The sequence below is a fragment of the Peromyscus eremicus genome, chromosome 6 (genome assembly GCF_949786415.1).
Source record: "Peromyscus eremicus chromosome 6, PerEre_H2_v1, whole genome shotgun sequence".
In the NCBI taxonomy this organism is placed as follows: Eukaryota; Metazoa; Chordata; class Mammalia; order Rodentia; family Cricetidae; genus Peromyscus; species Peromyscus eremicus.
The window spans coordinates 109,901,792-109,921,128 of record NC_081421.1 but is presented as its reverse complement, the minus strand read 5'-3'; the positions used below and the strand labels follow the sequence as shown (position 1 = coordinate 109,921,128).

The window sequence follows — 19,337 nt, the reverse complement described above, 5'->3', positions numbered from 1 at the left end:
TTGCGGCCGCGGTCCGGCTCGACCCGCTTTCCCGCCAGCCCTGCAGGACAGCCTGCCGCGGCCCGGGGACACGCCCGCGGGCATCCGCATCCTCCGGCTCCTCTGCCCCGCACGTGCTCGACAGGGGCGTCCGCTGCACTGCCCTGCACGCTCCTTCCCGGGGGTGGGGGGTGGGGAGGAGCTCTGTCCCCACAGCCTGGCGACTCCGGTCCGGCCTCCGCCCTTTAGGCGACAGAAGTCAGGCTCCTCGGCGCCGGCCCGCAGACCCACCCCAGCGAGCTCAGGCTCGCACCGCCGTGGGCCGTAGCTGGCCTCACTGAGCATGCTCGGCGGGGAGGGCGGGGCGCTCGGCCGCGCGTCGGGCGGGCGCTTCTCGGGAAGGCTCGGCGCCTCGGCGCCCGCCCGCCCGCCCGCCCGCCCGACCGCACGCTCGCTCGCTCGCTCGCTGGCAGCCGCGCCCGCCGCAGGCTGCGCCCGGCCGCCCCGCCCCGCCCCGCCCCGCCCCCCGCCGCTCGTCCCCGCCGCCGCCGCCGCCGCCGGCCCGCAGCCGCAGCCGCAGCCGCAGCCGCTGCTCCTCCCCGGCGGCCGCCCCCCGCGGGTCCCTCCCTGGCTGCGGGAGACGCGGAGGTAGAGGGAGGACGCCGCTGCGCCGCGCCGCCCGCCCGCCCGCCCGCCGGTCCGTCCGTCCGCCTGCACCCGAACCCTTCGCCTCGCCCTGCCGGTCCTCACTCTGTAGGAGGAACATGGGTAAGTCCTCCCCGCCGTCATCGCCTGACATTTTTTTTTTTTCCCCTCAGCGTGCTGCAAGGGTGGCAAAGCATTTTCCCGTGCAAAGTTGCCGGGTTCCCCCCCGTCTCCCGGTCCTCGGGGTGCCGGGCGGCGGCCCTCCCCGGGGACCGCGGGCGCACGCGGGGAGCCGGGCCGGCGGGGTCGCGCGCGGGGTGGGGTCGGCGGGCGCCCGGGCGGCCCGGCCTCCCTTCCTCCATGCCTGCTGCCGGCGCCGGGCCGCGCGGGGCGTCCCCGGGGCTGGGAGGCCGCCGTGCTGCCGCTGCTCTGCTGCTGCTGCTGCTGCTGCGGCGGCGGCGGCTGCAGGCTCGGTCCCCACCGCGAGCCCGGGCACTTGGCGGAACTTCCTGCCCGTGGGCGCGACCTCTTCCCCAGCTAGCCTGCCTGCAGCCGGCGCCGGCGCGGGGAGAGCCGGCAAGTTGTTCGGGGTAGAGGGCGACTTGCAGCGGAACGCGAGAGGGGGACAGCCTCCGAGCCCGAGGGGGATGACCGTGGGCCACGCGAGGCTGGCGGGAGCCGCTAGCTGTTGAATTAGTGCGGGGTGGACAGCGGTGTGCACGGCTCCCGTGCTCAAGCGGTTTTCTGGATTTCCTCCTTCTGGCTACAGTAGCAGGAAACTGTAACACGTTGTTACCCATTGTAGCACGTTACGGAATTGACACGCTGGTTATTCTCTCCCAGCTCCCCCTGCCTAAATCTGCATAATCTGATTCTAGTTCCATTCTATTTACTTAATCCCAAGAGATGGCAAATTCATATGCCAAAGCAAATGCTTGATAAAACGGTATATATTTGAACCTGAAATCTTCATCAGATACTGTTTACCTGTGTAGAATTCCAAAACACCTGATCATTCTGTCCTGTAATTAAGAGCGAAAAGTTTCCTTGGATAGTAACAACTCAGATCATCTTCCCAGCACACGTTCCCGTTTGCTTCCACTCTGTCTATGTGATTTCCTCTTCTTTAAATGGGCTTTCTTGGCGTCCCTCCACTTGGACTTTCCCCACTCCGCTGTGCAAGTTATTTAAGAGTGTGGTCGTTTCATCTGTCAGGACCGTGCTCAACGCATGTTCAGGGTTAGGCCGTGGCAATTCTGAATCCGCAAGGAAGTGTCTGATTTAGAAATGATGTGGTAGGAGTTTCCCGGAAGAGCAAATGCCAGGAGCTTCGAGGCAGACCTTTGACAGTTCAGTAGGATAAAGACAGTTGGAGGAGGAGGAGGTGGTTTGAAGAAACAAAACAAAACAACAACAACAAAAAAACCATGACCCTGAATTTTAAGTTCACTTGCTTTTCTTCTAATTGAATACTACTGACACTTGAAACAATTTTTTAAATAAAAACCAGCGTAATCCCATTTATATGTCCCTTTCTCTAGGAATAGAATTTTTAATGAATACTAATCCAGATTACAGATTAAAATCTGCATTTCAAAGGATTTTTAATTACAGGTTTAGTGTAGAAAAAAGTCTTTTTTTTTTCAAGGTGAGATTTAGTTAAAACTCAATTTTAGCTAAGCACTCAAAATATTGAATCAGTATTTTTTCAGTGGGGGAAATATCCGAAGTCAGTCGTAAACTGGGGAATAAAAATACCCAAGACAGATAAAGTTATTTAATAATCCTGCAAATCATGAATGCTTGATTAAAATTAAAGACATGAGAAGAAGCCAAATAGAACCCCATCTTCTTTTGGAACTTCTCAGAAACCTGTGCCCCCTCCTCCTAGCATTTGGAGTGCCTTGTTAGAAAATTTTTTTAGCATTTACATAATCTCTAATGGGGTTATTTATATGTTTTATACACTTAATCTTGAGTGTAAGAAGATTAATTTTATGTCTTAATTTTTGTATCTCTTTTAGTGCTTTTCACATAGTAGGTGTTTAGTAAAATTTGGTCAAATTATTCTTAATTCTATTATTTTCTTCCAGCTCTTGAATTGAAAATGTAAGTCCTGAACAAATACATCGATTGGTAGACACAGAGGTATAGATGAACCAGGAGCAGAACTAGTTGTAAAGCCTCTGATTTAAAAAAAAGAAAGAAAGAAAAGTTGCATTGTCTCAGGGGTATGGGTTTTGAAGTCAACTCTACTTCTCAGGAAACTAAGTCGTTTCCTTTCCTTCTCTAATGCTATTTCCAGTGGTTAAGATGTTTGTGTATGATCAGGAGGTATATAAAATAATACATTGAAACCTTAGAAGATAATTTTATATCTGAGCCAGTGAAGTTATAACAGCTCCTAAGATATACTAATTAATGATAGGGGAATTACTTTTTACTCTCTTTTAAAGAAATAAATAAGGTGTATTTAACTTACTTTAAAGATAGTCTGTTTTGGTTTTGTGGTACTGGGGATTGAACCAGGGCCTTGTGCATGTTTGAGCCCCAGGTGGACCCCTTAAAAGGATACTTTTATGGCACGGACTTTTCTCCCTAAGAAACAAAGGTAGTTTTCTCCGTAGCCTTTCAGGCAGCTATTACTTTATGTGTATATGTTATTATAATCCAGTATTGGTTGAAAATTGATCCAATGAAGTATACTATGGGGAGGAGAAAACTGAGTAAGACAGCCATACTTCGTATTTCTTACACTCTTAGGAACTATATGACCCACAAATAACTGTAATAGGAGTAAATGTATAAGTAGCGGGTGTAATGGCACACACATACAGTCTCACTACATTGGAGGAAAGGCTGAGGCAGGAGGGTCAAGAGATCTGATGAGTTCGAGGCCAGCCTGGACTGCCTGGCAGGATTAAAAGGAAAAGTTACCCTGTCTCAAACAGCAACATAAAATCTTCTTTTAAGGTGAAGAAATCTGCAAATGATACAAAATGTCTTTGCATGTGTTACAAAGGTGCTGGGATGTAGAGGTTTTAGGGGAGTGTTAGGTGAACCAAAGGTTAGTTAGTTACGCTTCTAAAAGGTAGAGCTCAGTCTGCGGACTAGGAAGAGGGGGGTGACGAGTGGAAATAGGGAATTTTGAAGAAGTTTCTAGGGTGTGATTAAAAAACCCCATTTAGCTAGAGAAACATTTCAGAAACGGTGGGTGACAGAAGTGAAAAAATATTAGCAATTACCAAATAGTGGTAGATGTTAAATGCTAAGCTGGCGAGTTTGGACTTGTTGAGGGAACCTTTAAATGTCTTTATGCAGTAGACTGCTGCTGTTCTCTTACTTGGCCATAATGGTCGTTTCATGATAGTGTCTCACACTTCTTTGACATTCTCTTTTATGTCTCTCTGTCTTAGAGACATACATTTTGGTTTAATGTGAGCTTTGGAGAGAGCAAAATCATTCAAACCAGAGCAGTACAAAGTCTGTTTTGATTACAAAATTTTACGACATTTGAAATTTAAGTTTGAAATGAATGTAAGATGTCTTACATTCATTCCTATCTATGTCCGATGGTTTTTCTTAGTTTTAAAATGTCAATTTCTCCTTAACAAAGTAACTCAAGTGTTTGAACCAGTTTGTTAGCTCTGTCTAAATAAATGGCCTACAAAGTTTTTCTAATGTGGGCTGAGATGGGGCCTGTGTTCAAACCGCAGAGGGATAGAATTCTTTCAGTGCATGTGTTTGTACAGTATTGGTACTCAAAGAATTCCTGGAATCCAGTCAGGGATGAGGACAGCGATGGTGGGAATGGTTAAGTTGGGCTACTAGCTGTGACTAGCAGTATTTGCAAATTCCAGAGTTCCAGAATTCCAGATGTTTTTCCCCTCTGTTTTCCCAGAATGACTTTAGATACACCTCTTGGTATACTCTCTTCTCTCTCCAACTTTGTATCTACTAGATTATTTAACATCAGTATATGAAAAATTAATTGAAACTTATTTGAGTTCAATATATAATTGGATTTATTTTTAGTGATTATTGATTTCCTTACATGATTATATCGTATACTCACCCTATAGAAGTAATAATTTCATGGACACAAATAATAATATAGTAAAAAAGTAATGATGGTTTGCATAATATAAATACCTATTTTAATATGTCTCACCTACATGCCTATTGATTAATTTTCAGTAGTGATTTTAGTAACTCAGAATTCCTAAAAATTAATAAACCTGTCTCATGGGCCAGTACAGGAGTCTTCAGAATACCATTGAGATGGTAATTACCAACGGTTGATATCAGTTACCATGCTACACTTTATATAATTTAAAAATCTTTTCAACAGTTCAACAATTGGGTGACAGGCCATATTTTACTGAGTCAAAGAAATAATTTATCCAAGAGGATAGAACATTCTAAAAATTTTGATTTTTAAAGTAGTAGTTTTCAAATTTTAGCTTGCATAAGAATCATCTGGAGAGCTTGTTAAAAAAAATGACTGGGGCAACTCACGATTCTGATTCAGTGGGTGTGCATTAAGACAGTCTCAGGTGATGCTGTATTGGGAATAACACCACCACATAGCAGAGCCTGGCAGCTCACGATTCTGATTCGGTGGGTTTGCGTTAAGACAGTCTCAGGTGGTGCTGTACTGGGAATATCACCACCACATAGCAGAGGCTGGCAGACTTTTTTCTGTAAAGGGCCATATGGTAAGTATTTTAGACTTTTCCGGCCAGGAGGCAAAGTAAAGAGTACTTAACAGATAAAAGAAATACACAGTGAAAGGAGATAAACAACTGCAATCTTTTGCTTGAGTTAAAAACACAGTAACATTGATTGAACACAGCTTGTGTAGTACTAAGTGAAAAGATTGAATTGTTTTGAAGGATTGCATTTCACTTAATTATGGTTCTAACTTATACTATCAGAATTGATTGTACATCTTCACCCGTTAATGCAGGTCTTGAAAGTAATTTTATGACTTTTGTCTTTGAAGTTTTTTTACATAGATATTTCCAGATACATACAGTTTTCTTTCTTTCTTGTTTTGGATGTGTTGAGGGTTAAACACAGGGTTCTGTGCTCTAATACGTTCTTAATGAACATATTGCTTATATGTGAGGCATTTTGAGAATTCTTCCCTGTTCTCTTGATATTTCCCAATTTGCATTCAGATTAACTACTTCCAATTGAAAACTCAGTGGGGGCTCCTGGTGAGTTTGTGAAAAGCTGCAACTGTAGTTTGAGCTTGAAAAATATACCTGTTAAGTTTTGTGTATACCTGGAGGTCTTGTTTAACGGTTGACAACCCAGGAACTGCCCAGAACAGATCAGTTGTTACTTCTGATTTGAGCAGTGTTGTCCAGATGGCTTTACTGTAATATAAATCTCTCATATAAGTTTCACATTGACTTTGAGATGAGATGCATTAGGAAACATCAAATTGGCAGGCAAATCTAATTTTCAAAGACACAGGTTTGGGTTAGTTCTGTCTTTCTGTCTGTCTTGTCTTCCTTTGCTATTTGTAGCAAGCATTTCTTTTTGTTTAGAGCATCTTATATGTCCTGATTTTGTTTGTAATTAACTACAACCCTACAAATGCTGATTCACTGGGCTTTCTTACGGTAAGGCAAGTTGAGAGTTTTCAGTGTCCTCCCTGATAGAGGTAGACAGAACCAGTAGTGGGGTGGTTAAGTCTGTGAGTGCAAACGACGTTCCCTACTTGTGATACAGTCACATGATACACGATGGATTAAATGTTTTTCTCCCTAAAAACCGGTTAGTGCAGAATAGTAAGCTTCAAAGATGGTATGTTTTTAAAACGTAGTTTGTAAGTTGGCTAAACTGGCCTCTTTGTAATCCTCGTATATTTTTGCCACCTGGTTGTAACACATCTTAGTGGATTCCACTTCAGGTTATACAGGATTAGCTTTTTCTTAGCTTTGAAAATACTCTGTCATATCATTGTTCTATGTAAAAGCTTTATTGAACTAAATTCTTCAGTAGTTTGGGATTGACTTCTTGGAAAACAAAACAACAACAACAAACAACTGCTAACAGGTAGCTTGCCAGAGCCAGGGGAAGTTCCTCAAAGCTCTTTGGTTCAGTTTTCAGTTAGGCTTTGCCGTAACTCCCAGTTGCCTGTCAGTAGTGTTGCAAGCACTCGCCCGCCCGACGCCCTGCTGTTTTTAGTGGACGCTGGTGGTCAAAGTCAGGTCTCCAGTTTTGCAGAGCAAACACTTTGCCTGCTGAGCTGGTTCCTCTTGCATTGACTTTCCTCGGGAAGGCACAAAGGAACATCCAATCACCCAGACATATCCAAGGTAGACCAGAGTCCGACCTGGTCAGACCAGTGAGTTTGTAGGGCTTGCAGGTTGAGGGCTTGCTTACAGGTGCATGCATGTTTCCTCTCCTCCCCCCCCCCAACAGCTGCATCACTGCCAGGTCTACCCCATCATAATGGCTACAACATGGAAGCGTCATCATAGAGTCCTGCTTTCATTGAAACCTCTAATTCCTTACACTCTTGGCATCTCCCAAGATCGCTTGCAGTTGGGGGTGGGGTGGTGAATCTCAGGTGAGGTTCTGACTCTTGCTTCCACTCCCTAGGGAGTCCCAGTAACTCTAGTACCATTACTAGTACCATAGACCTGACTAGCACTGTATTCTTCTGCTCTAGTTACCATAGCTACCAGGGCAAAGCCCAGGGTGGAATCCTGTTATGCCTAGGGAAAAAGCTGCCGTAAAGCACCTCCCCAGACCCTAAAAGGCTATTTATTCTTCAATAAGCATGTTGAGATTTGGTTGTTGCAGTCAAATGTAATTAACTCACCATGGGTAAGTAATTTTTTTCTTGCCTGAGTAAGAAATGTGCCACTTGGAAATTAACTTGGTTTGCACCGTAATTTTCATGAAGAAGTAATGCTGTGACAAGATATTTTGTTATCATCATCTCTTTGATGATTGCTATCCTGTGAGTTGGGAATGTGATGAATGTTTAGTTTGGTGATATTTATGTATTCTGTATTTTTCTAGTATAGCTACAATGTTAGTATATAATACCATGATTTGCTATCCACTTAATGACAAAATAATCTACGTAACACTTTAAATTTCTTGAAAGCATAGTATTTGAAGGTAAGATGGTCCTCAATTTACAGTGTCATTATATTGGTTTGCTGAAAGAGAACTCTGTTGTAAGTAGAAAATACAATAAGTTAATACTTGTGGTCTAACTTACCTACAGAATACTATGGTAACCCAGTAAACTATAAAACTATCCATGATACTGAGAATAAGGATTGTACTAATATTCACTGGCGTAGGAACAGTTCAAAGTATGATTTATCCCCAATATGTATTTCTTTTGCACCATCCTAATGCTATAAAATATAAATTGAGGTCTGTCTATAAACTTCTTGATTTGACATGCTGGTGGAAATGAAATGTTGACTTCGTAAATAGTCCAAAAATGTGGCTTCATTAGACCTGCATTCCTACATGACACAACTGATTAGTACTGAGTGGAGAATCCTTCATTAAGGCTGGACACACATGAGTGCCATGAAAGTGATATCATGGATTCATTTAAGGAATTGAATTAATGTAAAACTCTATGGACTTTCTAACATATTTTATATCCTGCAAAGTTGATATCTGGTTGATAAAGCTGCATTGGCCTGTAGCAAGGCAGCTTAGAGGCAGGTGGGCAATCCAGGCAGATACACGGAGAGAAGAAGGGAGAGGAGAGGGAGACGCCCCTCTAAGAGTCGAACAGCACTTGAGTACCTAATGAGAACATCATTATTTCAGACCAGGTGCCTCCGTAGTCCTCCTTTACTTTCGGCCTTTGAACATTGACTTTATTTTCTAGGGAAAATCATGGGATCATCAGCGTATAACAGGGCTATTAGATTGTTTCTAAAGAGTATTGTTTTATTTTGTCTAATAAAGACTTCACTAACACAGAAGACTTAACATAAAATTGTTACCTGTAAGAGAACGACAAAACAATAATATGGCTAAGTTACTTACTCTGTTATTTTTAAGTTATTGAAAAAGACTATACAAGTTATTTACAATAATCTAAAATAATTAATAAGTTCTCTTCATTCATGCTGGGATTTTTTTTTTAATAGAACAGACAAAGCAGAATTCATTGTACTTCTCCACGCTGCTGCTTTGAAGGCTGGAGACATGCACACTGTCTTAGATAGTGTGAAAATAAGAGCTGTGTCAGGTTGAAGAAAACTATTTTCTGTAAGTCTTGGAAAATATTCTTGTTTCAAAATTCATTAAGTAGTTGGTGCTGATTATTATAAACAAAGCAGAAAATTGATGAATGTATGCCTCATAGACATGTGAATGCCAACTGATTTTCATAAAATTAGAAAATAGGTTTGGTTTAAAATATAATCAAAACAAATATAAAGTTACATGTGAACTGATTAATTTCCTTTTATCTGCAAAAATCCATTTTTGGAAAGGTTATGATGTTAAGCTGCAGGAGGGAATTAACACCTGTCCATTAAGACATGCTTCTGGCTTTGACACTGTTTGTACAAGCACTGTCCATGAAATCAGAAACAGGACAACATTACCATAGTTGGTGTTAATAGAAAGTGACAAAACAAGTTGTGTAAATGGTCCTTTTCCACTTTTGGAAAAGCTCAAACTCTTAACTGTAGATAAAGAATAATGTAAAGAAATGAATAATAGAAATGGATAAGGCCATAGCCTTGAATCCTCAGAGAAAACACAGACTCCAAAAATTGAAATAATGATAGAGCCCAGATTTCTCTGGCACGCATATGTGTTTATTACTTGTAAAGATCGAGACTGTTTTCCTAGAATTTATTTCCTTTATGAGTTAAACACCTATAGAAAGCTGATTATCTATTAGACATCCCCTTTGGTACTATGGCAGAGACTGTCCCCTGCCATATTTCACCATTTGGTTTGTTTTTAATTACAAACTCAGACATATAGACAGTTGTTACCTAGTACAACTGGTTAATTTGGCTGGAAATTTTCGTTCTTGGAGAACTTCCATCTACGTAGAGCAGCCTTCAGAAAGTCGTTATTTTTGCACAGTTCTGGTCTGCACAGAGTGAGTTTCACTTACCTGTGCAAAGTGCTAACTGCCGGCACAGAAGAAGGGCCAGAACTTTGATTCATCCCAGCGTTGGAATGAATTCTGGCCAAGTTATTCAGCTTCTGTATTCAACTTGGTTGACAATACTTACTTCACAAGAAAGTTGCAGGTATTTTATAAGATATGTGAATGTGAACGTCTGTTTCCAAAGCTGAAAATATAATAATGTTTGGAAAACTTGATCTTACATTCAGAAGTTAAACCAACAAAGAGAGTCATGTTTATTGTATTTAAATAGCCGTGCAGTGAACATTATTATTATAGCAGATTACGTTTTTCAAAGATGGTCATAACAAGCTCTTGCCCCGCATAATTGTCTATAACTTGCTATCCCCTTTGAGAGTTAGGATCTACTTCTGTAGAATCTGAGTATACCTATGACTTGGTTTTGATCAGTTGAATGCAGAATTCAGCAGGAATGATTCTGAGCGACTTTCTTGTCCCAGTCATAGAAGTTAATGATGCTTCTTTGCAGCAACACTGGTCTGTCTACAGCCCTGAGAAGTCTGTGTACCTCAGAGCTGCTGTGGGAAGTAAATGAAGCCCTGTGGAGAAGTGTTAGTGCCTTAGGAAAGCAGTCCTGTGCTCAAGCCCTTCTGGGCCAGTCATCAGACCTGCGAGAGAATGAACCCATTGCGTGGTTGAGATGATGTTCGAGATCCAGCCATTGGGGCACTTCAGAGTCACCCCAAGTCTCTAAGACTCAGCATAGAAAGTATGAACTTTGTGGGAAGATAAGTAATCCACAGCGTGAATGTGCATATTCCTAGCTCATGGAATCTGTGCACATAATATAATATAGCTCTTGGTTCATGCCAGTAACTTTGGTATGATTTGTTGAATGATGATAATTGGAGCATTTCCTTAGTAAGAAATAGATTGATACTAAAATTCATCATAGAATGCTTCCTGTGTTTTTCTGGGGTTTTGCATATGAAGATTTTTGCCTATAAATGCTGGTCACTGTATGGCAGAGTATTATTTCATTCAGTAGTAATCACCATCTCCCAAAAAAGTGAGTCAACAAGTCATTTTTAGCATTTGGGTTGCTTATGTTTTGAAGGGGTGTATGTGTACTGTGTACATGGGCACAGAGTGTTTCTGGAAGGACACATGAGAAGTGCTAAAACAAGTTGCCTCTGGGAATTAACTGGAATATGCAAAGGCAATGCTCACAGAAATAAAAATAAAAAGTAATTTCTGTATTGTGAAAACTGGGGAGAGCTATGTTGTGTTCATCTTTGTGTCTTTAACATTAGTGTGATGTTTAGTGATTGGTGGGCATCTAGTTCATATTGGAATAAATAGAAAATTGATGTTGTCTTAATTTTTGATCACTTTATACATAACATGTTTAGTCCTTCCTCACATAGCTACTCAGTTCTCAAGAAGGCTATGGATCTGTATCTGTCCATGTCCCAGTCAGGAGACAAACCACAGAATTCGTTAGATAGATACTATTACAGGCAACACGAAATATATATGTTTGAAGACCTAGCTTATTGTTCAGAGCATTTTAAAAATACTTTATTTGGATGTTTGCATGTATGTCTGTGTACCACTTGTGTGCCTGGTGCCCAAGTAGGTCAAGGGTGTCAGATCCCCTGGAACTGGAGTTACAGATGGTTGTTAGCCACTATGTGGATACTGGGAATTGAACCAGAGTCCACTGGAAGAGCAGCCAGTGCTCTTAACCGCTGAGCTATCTCTCCAGGCCCCACTATCTACACGTGGAAGAGTGTACTGCAGAAGAAGAACGCTAAACCTAAGACACCAAAGACTTATGTAGGGTGCCAGCCAATAAATACACACACATACCTTTATCTGTTACATAAATCTTCCCTTGCGAAGAAGAAAGCATCGCTCTGTCTATTGCCTTAAAAATGAGTTAAAAACAAATCTCAAGAAAGAAGAGGGTATTATGCAGTTGTGGAGCATCTCCAGAGAGGGAGCCTTATTTTTATTGTACCTTACATTATTTCCCTTTCACATAATTATAATGGCACATAAATGCCAAGAAGTCTAGGGGAAATGATCTCTTCCATACAGTAAATATTTTAGGTAGGGTGTGTGTGTGTGTTGCATATATGTCTATATGCTTCTGTCTTTCTCCTTTGAGACAGGGTCTCCCATTGGTCCAGAGTTCACTAATTAGGCCAGACTGTCTAGCCAGCAACCCTGAGAGCCTACAGGCTCTGCCTCACAGCTCTAGGATTAGAAGCACAAACAGCCCAACATTTTTCTGTCAACTCTGAGGACTGAACTCATGTTCTCACATGCTGAGCTATTTTCCCAGCTCAGCACACAGTAAATTAAACAGAATATTTACTGTTAAATTATTGAGCAGTGATAGACTAGGGAACTCTGAAGGGTAGGATACACCCAGGAAAGGGTATCCAAGGGAGGAAAAGGTGGATTTTCATTGGAATATGCAGTTTCATTATTCTAACCTTTCTTTCTGGTCAAACCCAGAGCCCTGCATATACTAAACCTGTACATGCTTCCACTAAGCTACAGTCCCGGTTGCCAGCTTCCTGAGTAACAGTTCACTTGAGTTTACACAGGCCAAAGTTCATCCACGGTCACCTGACCTGTAAGAACAGCTCTGGCTGGGCGGTGGTGGCGCACGCCTTTAATCCCAGCACTCGGGAGGCAGAGCCAGGCGGATCTCTGTGAGTTCGAGGCCAGCCTGGGCTACCAAGTGAGTCCCAGGAAAGGCGCAAAGCTACACAGAGAAACCCTGTCTCGAAAAACCAAAAAAAAAAAAAAAAAAGAACAGCTCTGAAGAAAAAAGGCTCACTGTGCTGCGGTGAGGACACAGAGAATTGTAAAAGAAAGTGAGAACTGTACAAGGTAGGCTAGAACCTGGAGTTGGAGAAGCATTCTGCAGGAACTGGAAGCGCTTCTGTGTATGACCGAGGCAGGCCCCAGCATACCTACTTAAAGGAGCGCAGAGGCGGTACCGTAAACTCTTCTGGACTGAGGTGGAGCTGAGCTGGTGTGGACTCCACTGTGCAGCACTGCATGAGTTACAGGAGAAGAAGGGAGGATGAGAGAGAGTCTCATGGAATTTGTGATTCACCTATTCAGCTATCCTGGCTAGCCAGAGAGCTCCAGGGATCTGCTCCTGTGTGTGCCCCCATCCCCAACACTGGAGTTCCAGAAGCACACCCAGGTTCCTATGCTCCTGTCTTCATAGCTTGAACCCTCTCCTCATACCTATCTCTCTCTAGCTTGGTGTTTACAGGTCAGGCCTTAAGGTGAACTTGCATATGAAGTGCAAATAAGTTAGTTGATGCCTGATGTAATCTTTTGTTCAGATTTTAGTCTTTTGTTTTAAGTATGTGATGTATTAGTGTTTTAATAGTCATACCTTCTGTTTCCATTATAAGCTTAAGAGTTTGTCTGAATCCGTTCTGTGGTTTTCCTCTGCTGTCAGACATATCCTCGGATCTGGGGCAGAACTTGAACCTTAAGTGCCAGGAATCAACAATGCATCATAAGCAGGTACTTGAGTTGATGCTGAAGGAGTTGATGCTCGCAGCCTCAGTATTAAGTCTAAACCTGTGTACTAACTTGAGGAGCTAAGTGGAATGTGAGAGTTAAGAAAAAAATAAAATGGAGCCTTGGATGGGAAGCACAGGATAATAAACTACTGAGACATTATTCTGGAATAATCTTTGTGAAAGAGTGCTGGTATTATGAGGTCTTCGGTGGTCTTGCAGGCACCGTAGGTGTAAGGAACTGTAACAGGGTGGATCTGTTTTAAGTGGTTATTTTATTTTTGTGTTTACACAGCTCCTTGTTGTGAACGCTAGCTCACAAGTGTGTTGAAGTGAGGTTCAAAAGTCTATTCCTCCCATTTGGTTCCTTCTAGAGCTTCCCCTCTGTAGTCATTTCAGCAGTCCACAGCAGCTTGGTAGTGGCAGGTTACATTTCACCAGCATTGTGCCAGTATGGTTCTTGGCTTTCTTTTTAAAATGTTAACATGCTATCAAGCTTTGTTAATTTATCTGCCTTGATTTTTCTTCATTGTCTTATAACATCTTGGTTATTGACCACTATTTGGTATGGAACTATAGTAAATCTTTCCATTTAGGAACCTGTGGAGAATACATTACCCCAAATATTTTTCTTGCTCAGTTCTTAAAGAATTAAGCCTGGGTCTTACTGTGACTTGCTCTGTGACTAAATACAAAAGAGATAATGTATTGATTTGTAATTTCTATCATGTTGTATGCTAAAACCATATTGACAGTGTAAAACAGGAAATAGAACTCTTTGGTGTATGTGAAATAAAATTTAACTGTGCCCTGCTCTTAAGCATTAAAGTTTAGGATTGAAATCATGAAGATCGGCTGACTCTCTTGGTTCTCTACTTAAACGCGACTATAGTAAGGCAGTGGTATCTCTTAACTGAAATAATCTTCATTCCATTTCAGAATGCATGAGGCCTGGGTTGTAGCTCATTGTTGGAACATTTACTTAGGGTAGATTGAACTCAAAGCCCTCAGCTACAGGGTTTCACTGTGTAGCTCTGACTGTTCTAGAACTCACAGAGATTGGCCTGCCTCTGTCTCCCAAGTGCTGAGATTAAAGGCATATGTTACAACCGCCTGGCTACTTACTCACAATGTTTTTTATAAGAAAGAAGGTAGCTCAAAAAGTTTTGTATCAGCTTTCTGAAATAACAAGAGAAGCAACCCCACAGTCATATGAAGTCATTACTTTTGTCATAATAAAAATATTTTTTAGTCAAGGCAATTTATATCATAATTTGTAACAAGATGTAAGTACAGGAAATGGACAAATGAATGTTAGGTTGTCAGGATCTATTACATTTTCACTCAGGGGAATAATGTGAAAATGTTTGAATTTCCCATCTAATAAAAATATACTAATGGGGGGGTGGGGCTGGAGAGATGGCTCAGAGCAGTAGCTGCTCTTCCAAAGGTCCTGAGTTTAATTCCCAGCAACCACATGGTGGCTCACAACTATCTGTAATGAGATCTGATACCCTCTCTGGCATGCAGGCATACATGCAGATAGAGTACTCATACATAAATTATTTAAATAAATAAATCTTTTAAAAAATATACTATAGTAGAGTTTTATATACACAAAAATACAAAACTAAAATGAAAAAAAACCCCACAAAATTGGAACTGTATGAATTTCTACAAAAATAATTTTCTGAGTCAATTTGCATTCAATCTGAATCAATCAACTTACAAAGTTACTTAAGTTGTGGAATTGAGTCACTTTTTAGAAGTTGACTCAGTTCATCTGGTCTTATTTTGTGTGAAGTCTTAGCTTTGTCTGCAGTGGCAGAGGTAGGTGATGGGCGATGTGCAGTTACAGTTAGTTTGTAGGATGAAGAAAGAGCTCCACCCTGTAGGTAAGTAACAGATGCATTAGTCCCCTTTCTCATCACTGCCATCGAACACCTGACAGAGCAACGGAAGGAAAGAGGGCTCCTTTTTGCCACAGTTTGAGAGCACAGCCAGTCACTGCAGGGAAGTCACGGTGGCAGGGACTGGAGGCAGCTGATCAGTCACACCCGCAGTTAGAAAGCAGAATGGGATGAATGCAAATGCTCAGCATGCGTGTGTGTGTGTGTGTGTGTGTGTGTGTGTGTGTGTGTGTGTGCGCGCGCGCACACACCCCGCCACCTTTTTGCTTTTTTTTTTTTTTTTTTTTTGTTTGAGACAGGTCTCTCTACATAACCTGGCTGGCCTGGAACTCACAGCCTTATGTCTGACTACCTTTTCTTGATTTCCTCTGGTCCGAGCCCCCAGCCCATGAGATCATGCTGCTCACGTTCATATTGAGTCTTCTCTCCTCAGTTCAACATTACTAGAAATACACTCTAGACATATCTTTGTGTTCAGATGATTTTAAATCCTGTCCAGTTGACAATCAAGATTAACATTAGAGTTGATACATGCTGAGTAGATGCAGGGTCTCAGTGTTTTTGCCACTTGTAGCCCATATTGGGAACAAACTCATGCATATGAATAGTTATAGTATATGCTACAGCTATACATAAACCAAAACTAAGGAGTGTATAATTTATGAAGTTTAGCGTTTTCATTAAATGGAAATGCTTATTAATTTTGTTTTTCTTCAAACATTATTAATATCCCTACTTCTTAAATGCTATCTAAATTGTCCTCTAAGTACTGCACATATGCACTTTGCATAGTAATTTTTGTTAAGATAAATCTTTACCACATCATGTGTATATATATATGTACTTATAAAGCATATTTAATATTTATATTGCTGCTAGACCATGCTTCTGTAGGACAGTGTCATAAGAACTTATTTTAATAAATTGGCTCACTCATATTACCTTCTTTAATATTCAAGGGTTTTCCCTGCCATCCCTGGGCAGATGTTCCTGGGTTCTGTAAGAAAGCAGGCTGAGCAAACCATTTAGGAGCAACCCAATAAACAGCCCTCCTCCATGGCCTCTGCATCAGCTCCTGCCTCCAGGTTCCTGCCCTGTTCGAGTTCCTGTCCTCACTTCCTTGATGATGAACAGTGCTGTGGAAGTGAAAGCACTTTCCTCCCCAACTTGCTTTTGGTCATGGTGTTTCATCACAGCAATAGAAACCCTAAGACAGAGCACAAGGGGAAATTTTCTGTATTAAACTTAACTTAACAACAGTTTACTTAGTAGATCATTGAAATGATTGTTGGGACTATTTTCTCATTTGTTATAAACATCAGATAAAAAGGGAAACTATGATTTGCTGATGTAATTGTATGCATAGACAACTTAGGAAACTTAAAGACAAACCACTTACTAATAATAGAATGTGCTCGATGGCTGAATATGTGATCTTTTTTTATGGGATCATTTTGCACAGTAACTTGTTTTTACTCCAGACATGTTTACCCATAGAAATGAGAACATTGCATAATTGTCATTGATGATAGTTTTAAAATTTGTCAGAAGGACTAGAGATGTCACTCTGTTGTAGAGCACCCACCTAGAATGCATGAGGCCCAGGGTTTGATCCACCTCTGCAGAGGAGGAAACAATATGGCTAGAATATGTCACAGGATCTGAATTAAAGAAGTCAGTTTCACTGAGAGACCCAAAATAAGATCTGGATAAAATCAGGTAAGTTTATGCTGTAGAAAGGCAGACTTAATAACTAACACATGAGTGTTCCTAAAATAAAAGTATAGAGTTCATGTGTTCTAATCATAGACCCTAAGGGATTTTAATTCATGTTTGTTTGCTCATTCAGTCCTTCAGGCCTTCAAACAGTGAACTGTGGAATGATGCTTATAATGATAAGTGGATTTAAAAATCTGACTCAGAAAGCTGAAAAATGAGCAGTGACTTAGGAGATACTGCAGGATGGGACCATCATTGTAGTTGTGTCAAGACTGTTAAAAACAAGGGACTTAGAAATAGTTGTATGTGTAACAGACAGGTGCTTATTTAATTCATTAAGGAAAGGATAAAATAGTAAAACTATCAACATATAGGAAAATAAGAATAAACATCAATCTTAGAGCATAAGAAAAATGAATACCATTGAATTAAAGACCTAAGTAAAGGGGCTAATGAAATGGCTTAGCAGTTAAGAGTACTGGCTGCTCTTCTTGAGGATCTGAGTTTGATTCCCGGCATCTCCGTGGTGGCTCACAGACTTCTATAACTCCAGTCCCAGGGAATCCAATGAACCTCTTCTGGCCTCCATGAGCACTGCATACACATGGTGCACAGACACATAAAATAAAAGTAAATAAAATCTCAAAAAAAATGAAAAAAGAGACCTACATTAAAACTGAAAGGTTGTATATGAAAAGATAATCAAAATGTTTGCTCAGAGTCCAGGGCTCTGATCCAGGGCCTGCATTCTTTTTAATTTTTTTTTTTAAATAAAATTTTAAGTAAAACCACAAATAAAAACATTATAGGGCTATGCATGAAAACCCAGTTCTTCAATCTCAGTACTCAGGAGTTTGAGGCCAGCCTGGTCTACATAGGAAATCCAAGCCAGCCAGTGTTTTGTAGTCAGATCCTGTTGTTTTTAAACAAGACATAGTGTTTTAAAGGAAGCTGCTCAGAATCTTGCCCAGTTCCACAGTCTGTGCCTCTCCATGAATGTCTGTGCCAGCAGAGTGGACGTTCTGATGCAGTGAACTTTTGCTTAGGGTTATCTGCTTTGATTATCAGGTATGTGTTTTCTTTTTATAACAAACTAAGTCATGCATTATCTTAGATGAAAGAGGTATTTTGGAGGAAATATTTTGCTGTTAATACTTGTGATATTTTATTTGTGCTGAAATGTGATGATATTTTATTTGTATGTTAATAAGTAAAGTTTGCCTGGAGATCAGAGGAAATAGCAAAATAGTGGTAGCACACGCCCTTAATCCAATCACTTAGCAGGCAGGGTCTCTGTGTATTCAAGGTCAAACTAGGGAATAGAGACAAGCGTGGTGAGACACGCCTTTAATCCCAGTGCCAACCATAGAGACCTGGAGGTCTGTACAGACAGGCAGTGACAAGGAAGTGAGGTAGCTGGGCTAACAGCCAATGAGAGGGCAGAAAAGCAAGGCAGTAAAGGCACAGGTTAGACAGGAAGTAGCTCACATTTTGGAAGCTATAGAGCTAGTGAGGTAAGATGGTTGGTGGCCCTCACTATTTCCCTGATCTCTAAGACTTTCACTCTTATATTTGGCTCCGTGTTCTTTATTTAATAAGACTGCTTAGAAATTCATCTACAAATGCTTTTTCAGGCTGGAGTATAACTCTGTGTTTGAACATTTACCTAGTATGTACAAGGCCTTTGGTTTGATTCCCTAGCACTCCAGAAACAAAAAACTTAAGAGAATACTTTTTTTTACTGAAGGGGATTATCCACTTCTTTCTTAGTATAATACTTATCAGCAGTGGGAAGTTGAGAGATTTTCACTGCACAATTTCATTGTGTTAAATTATCAGTAAATACAAAGTACAGAAATGGAATTTACATGAACGGTAATTTGTATGGTAAGGATTCACACTGAGATTTCTTATCATAGTGTATATGAAAGAGTCTAAAAATACTGCCCTGTGTTTCCTACTCAGATTTAGAACCTCTGGAGACATATGCCATGGAATCATACAGATTTTAAAATTGATAGAGGTTATTGATTCCTGCTGTCACATGAAATTGCTGGTAACTGCACTGCTGAATTTCCTATTTTCTAAATTTGTCACCTGTGCAGGTGGCCAACCAAAGCTTTGGAGAAGTAAAATTGTTACCTTTTCCAAAAGATTAACACAAAAGGGTAAGACCACAAAAGGGATAAGCCAGGTGGTGGTGGCGCATGCTTTTTAGTCCCAGCACTTCAGAGGGCAGAAGCAGGCGGATCTCTATGAGTTCGAGGTCAGCCTGGTCTACAGGGTTCAAGGACAGCCAGAGCTGTTACATAGAGAAACCCTGTCTTGGAAAACAAAACAAACAAGACCACAAAAGAGGCTGAAGTGTCCATATCCACTCCTCTAGCTAGCTAACGAGCTTTAGAACTGGACTCTCAC

At 41.3% G+C, this 19,337-nt stretch overlaps 1 protein-coding gene across 4 annotated transcripts in view; it reads left to right on the top strand.

The window, feature by feature from the left end:
• Positions 1 to 668: 668 nt before the first annotated feature.
• Positions 669 to 19,337, top strand: part of Rap1gds1 (Rap1 GTPase-GDP dissociation stimulator 1) — a 142,861-nt gene continuing 124,192 nt past the window's right edge. For all 4 annotated transcript variants that reach the window (XM_059266345.1, XM_059266344.1, XM_059266343.1 and 1 more), the window contains exon 1: positions 669 to 747. In XM_059266345.1, coding sequence (XP_059122328.1) covers positions 744 to 747 — 4 coding nt within the window. In that variant the 5' untranslated portion in view covers positions 669 to 743. The remainder of the gene's footprint in view (positions 748 to 19,337) is intronic.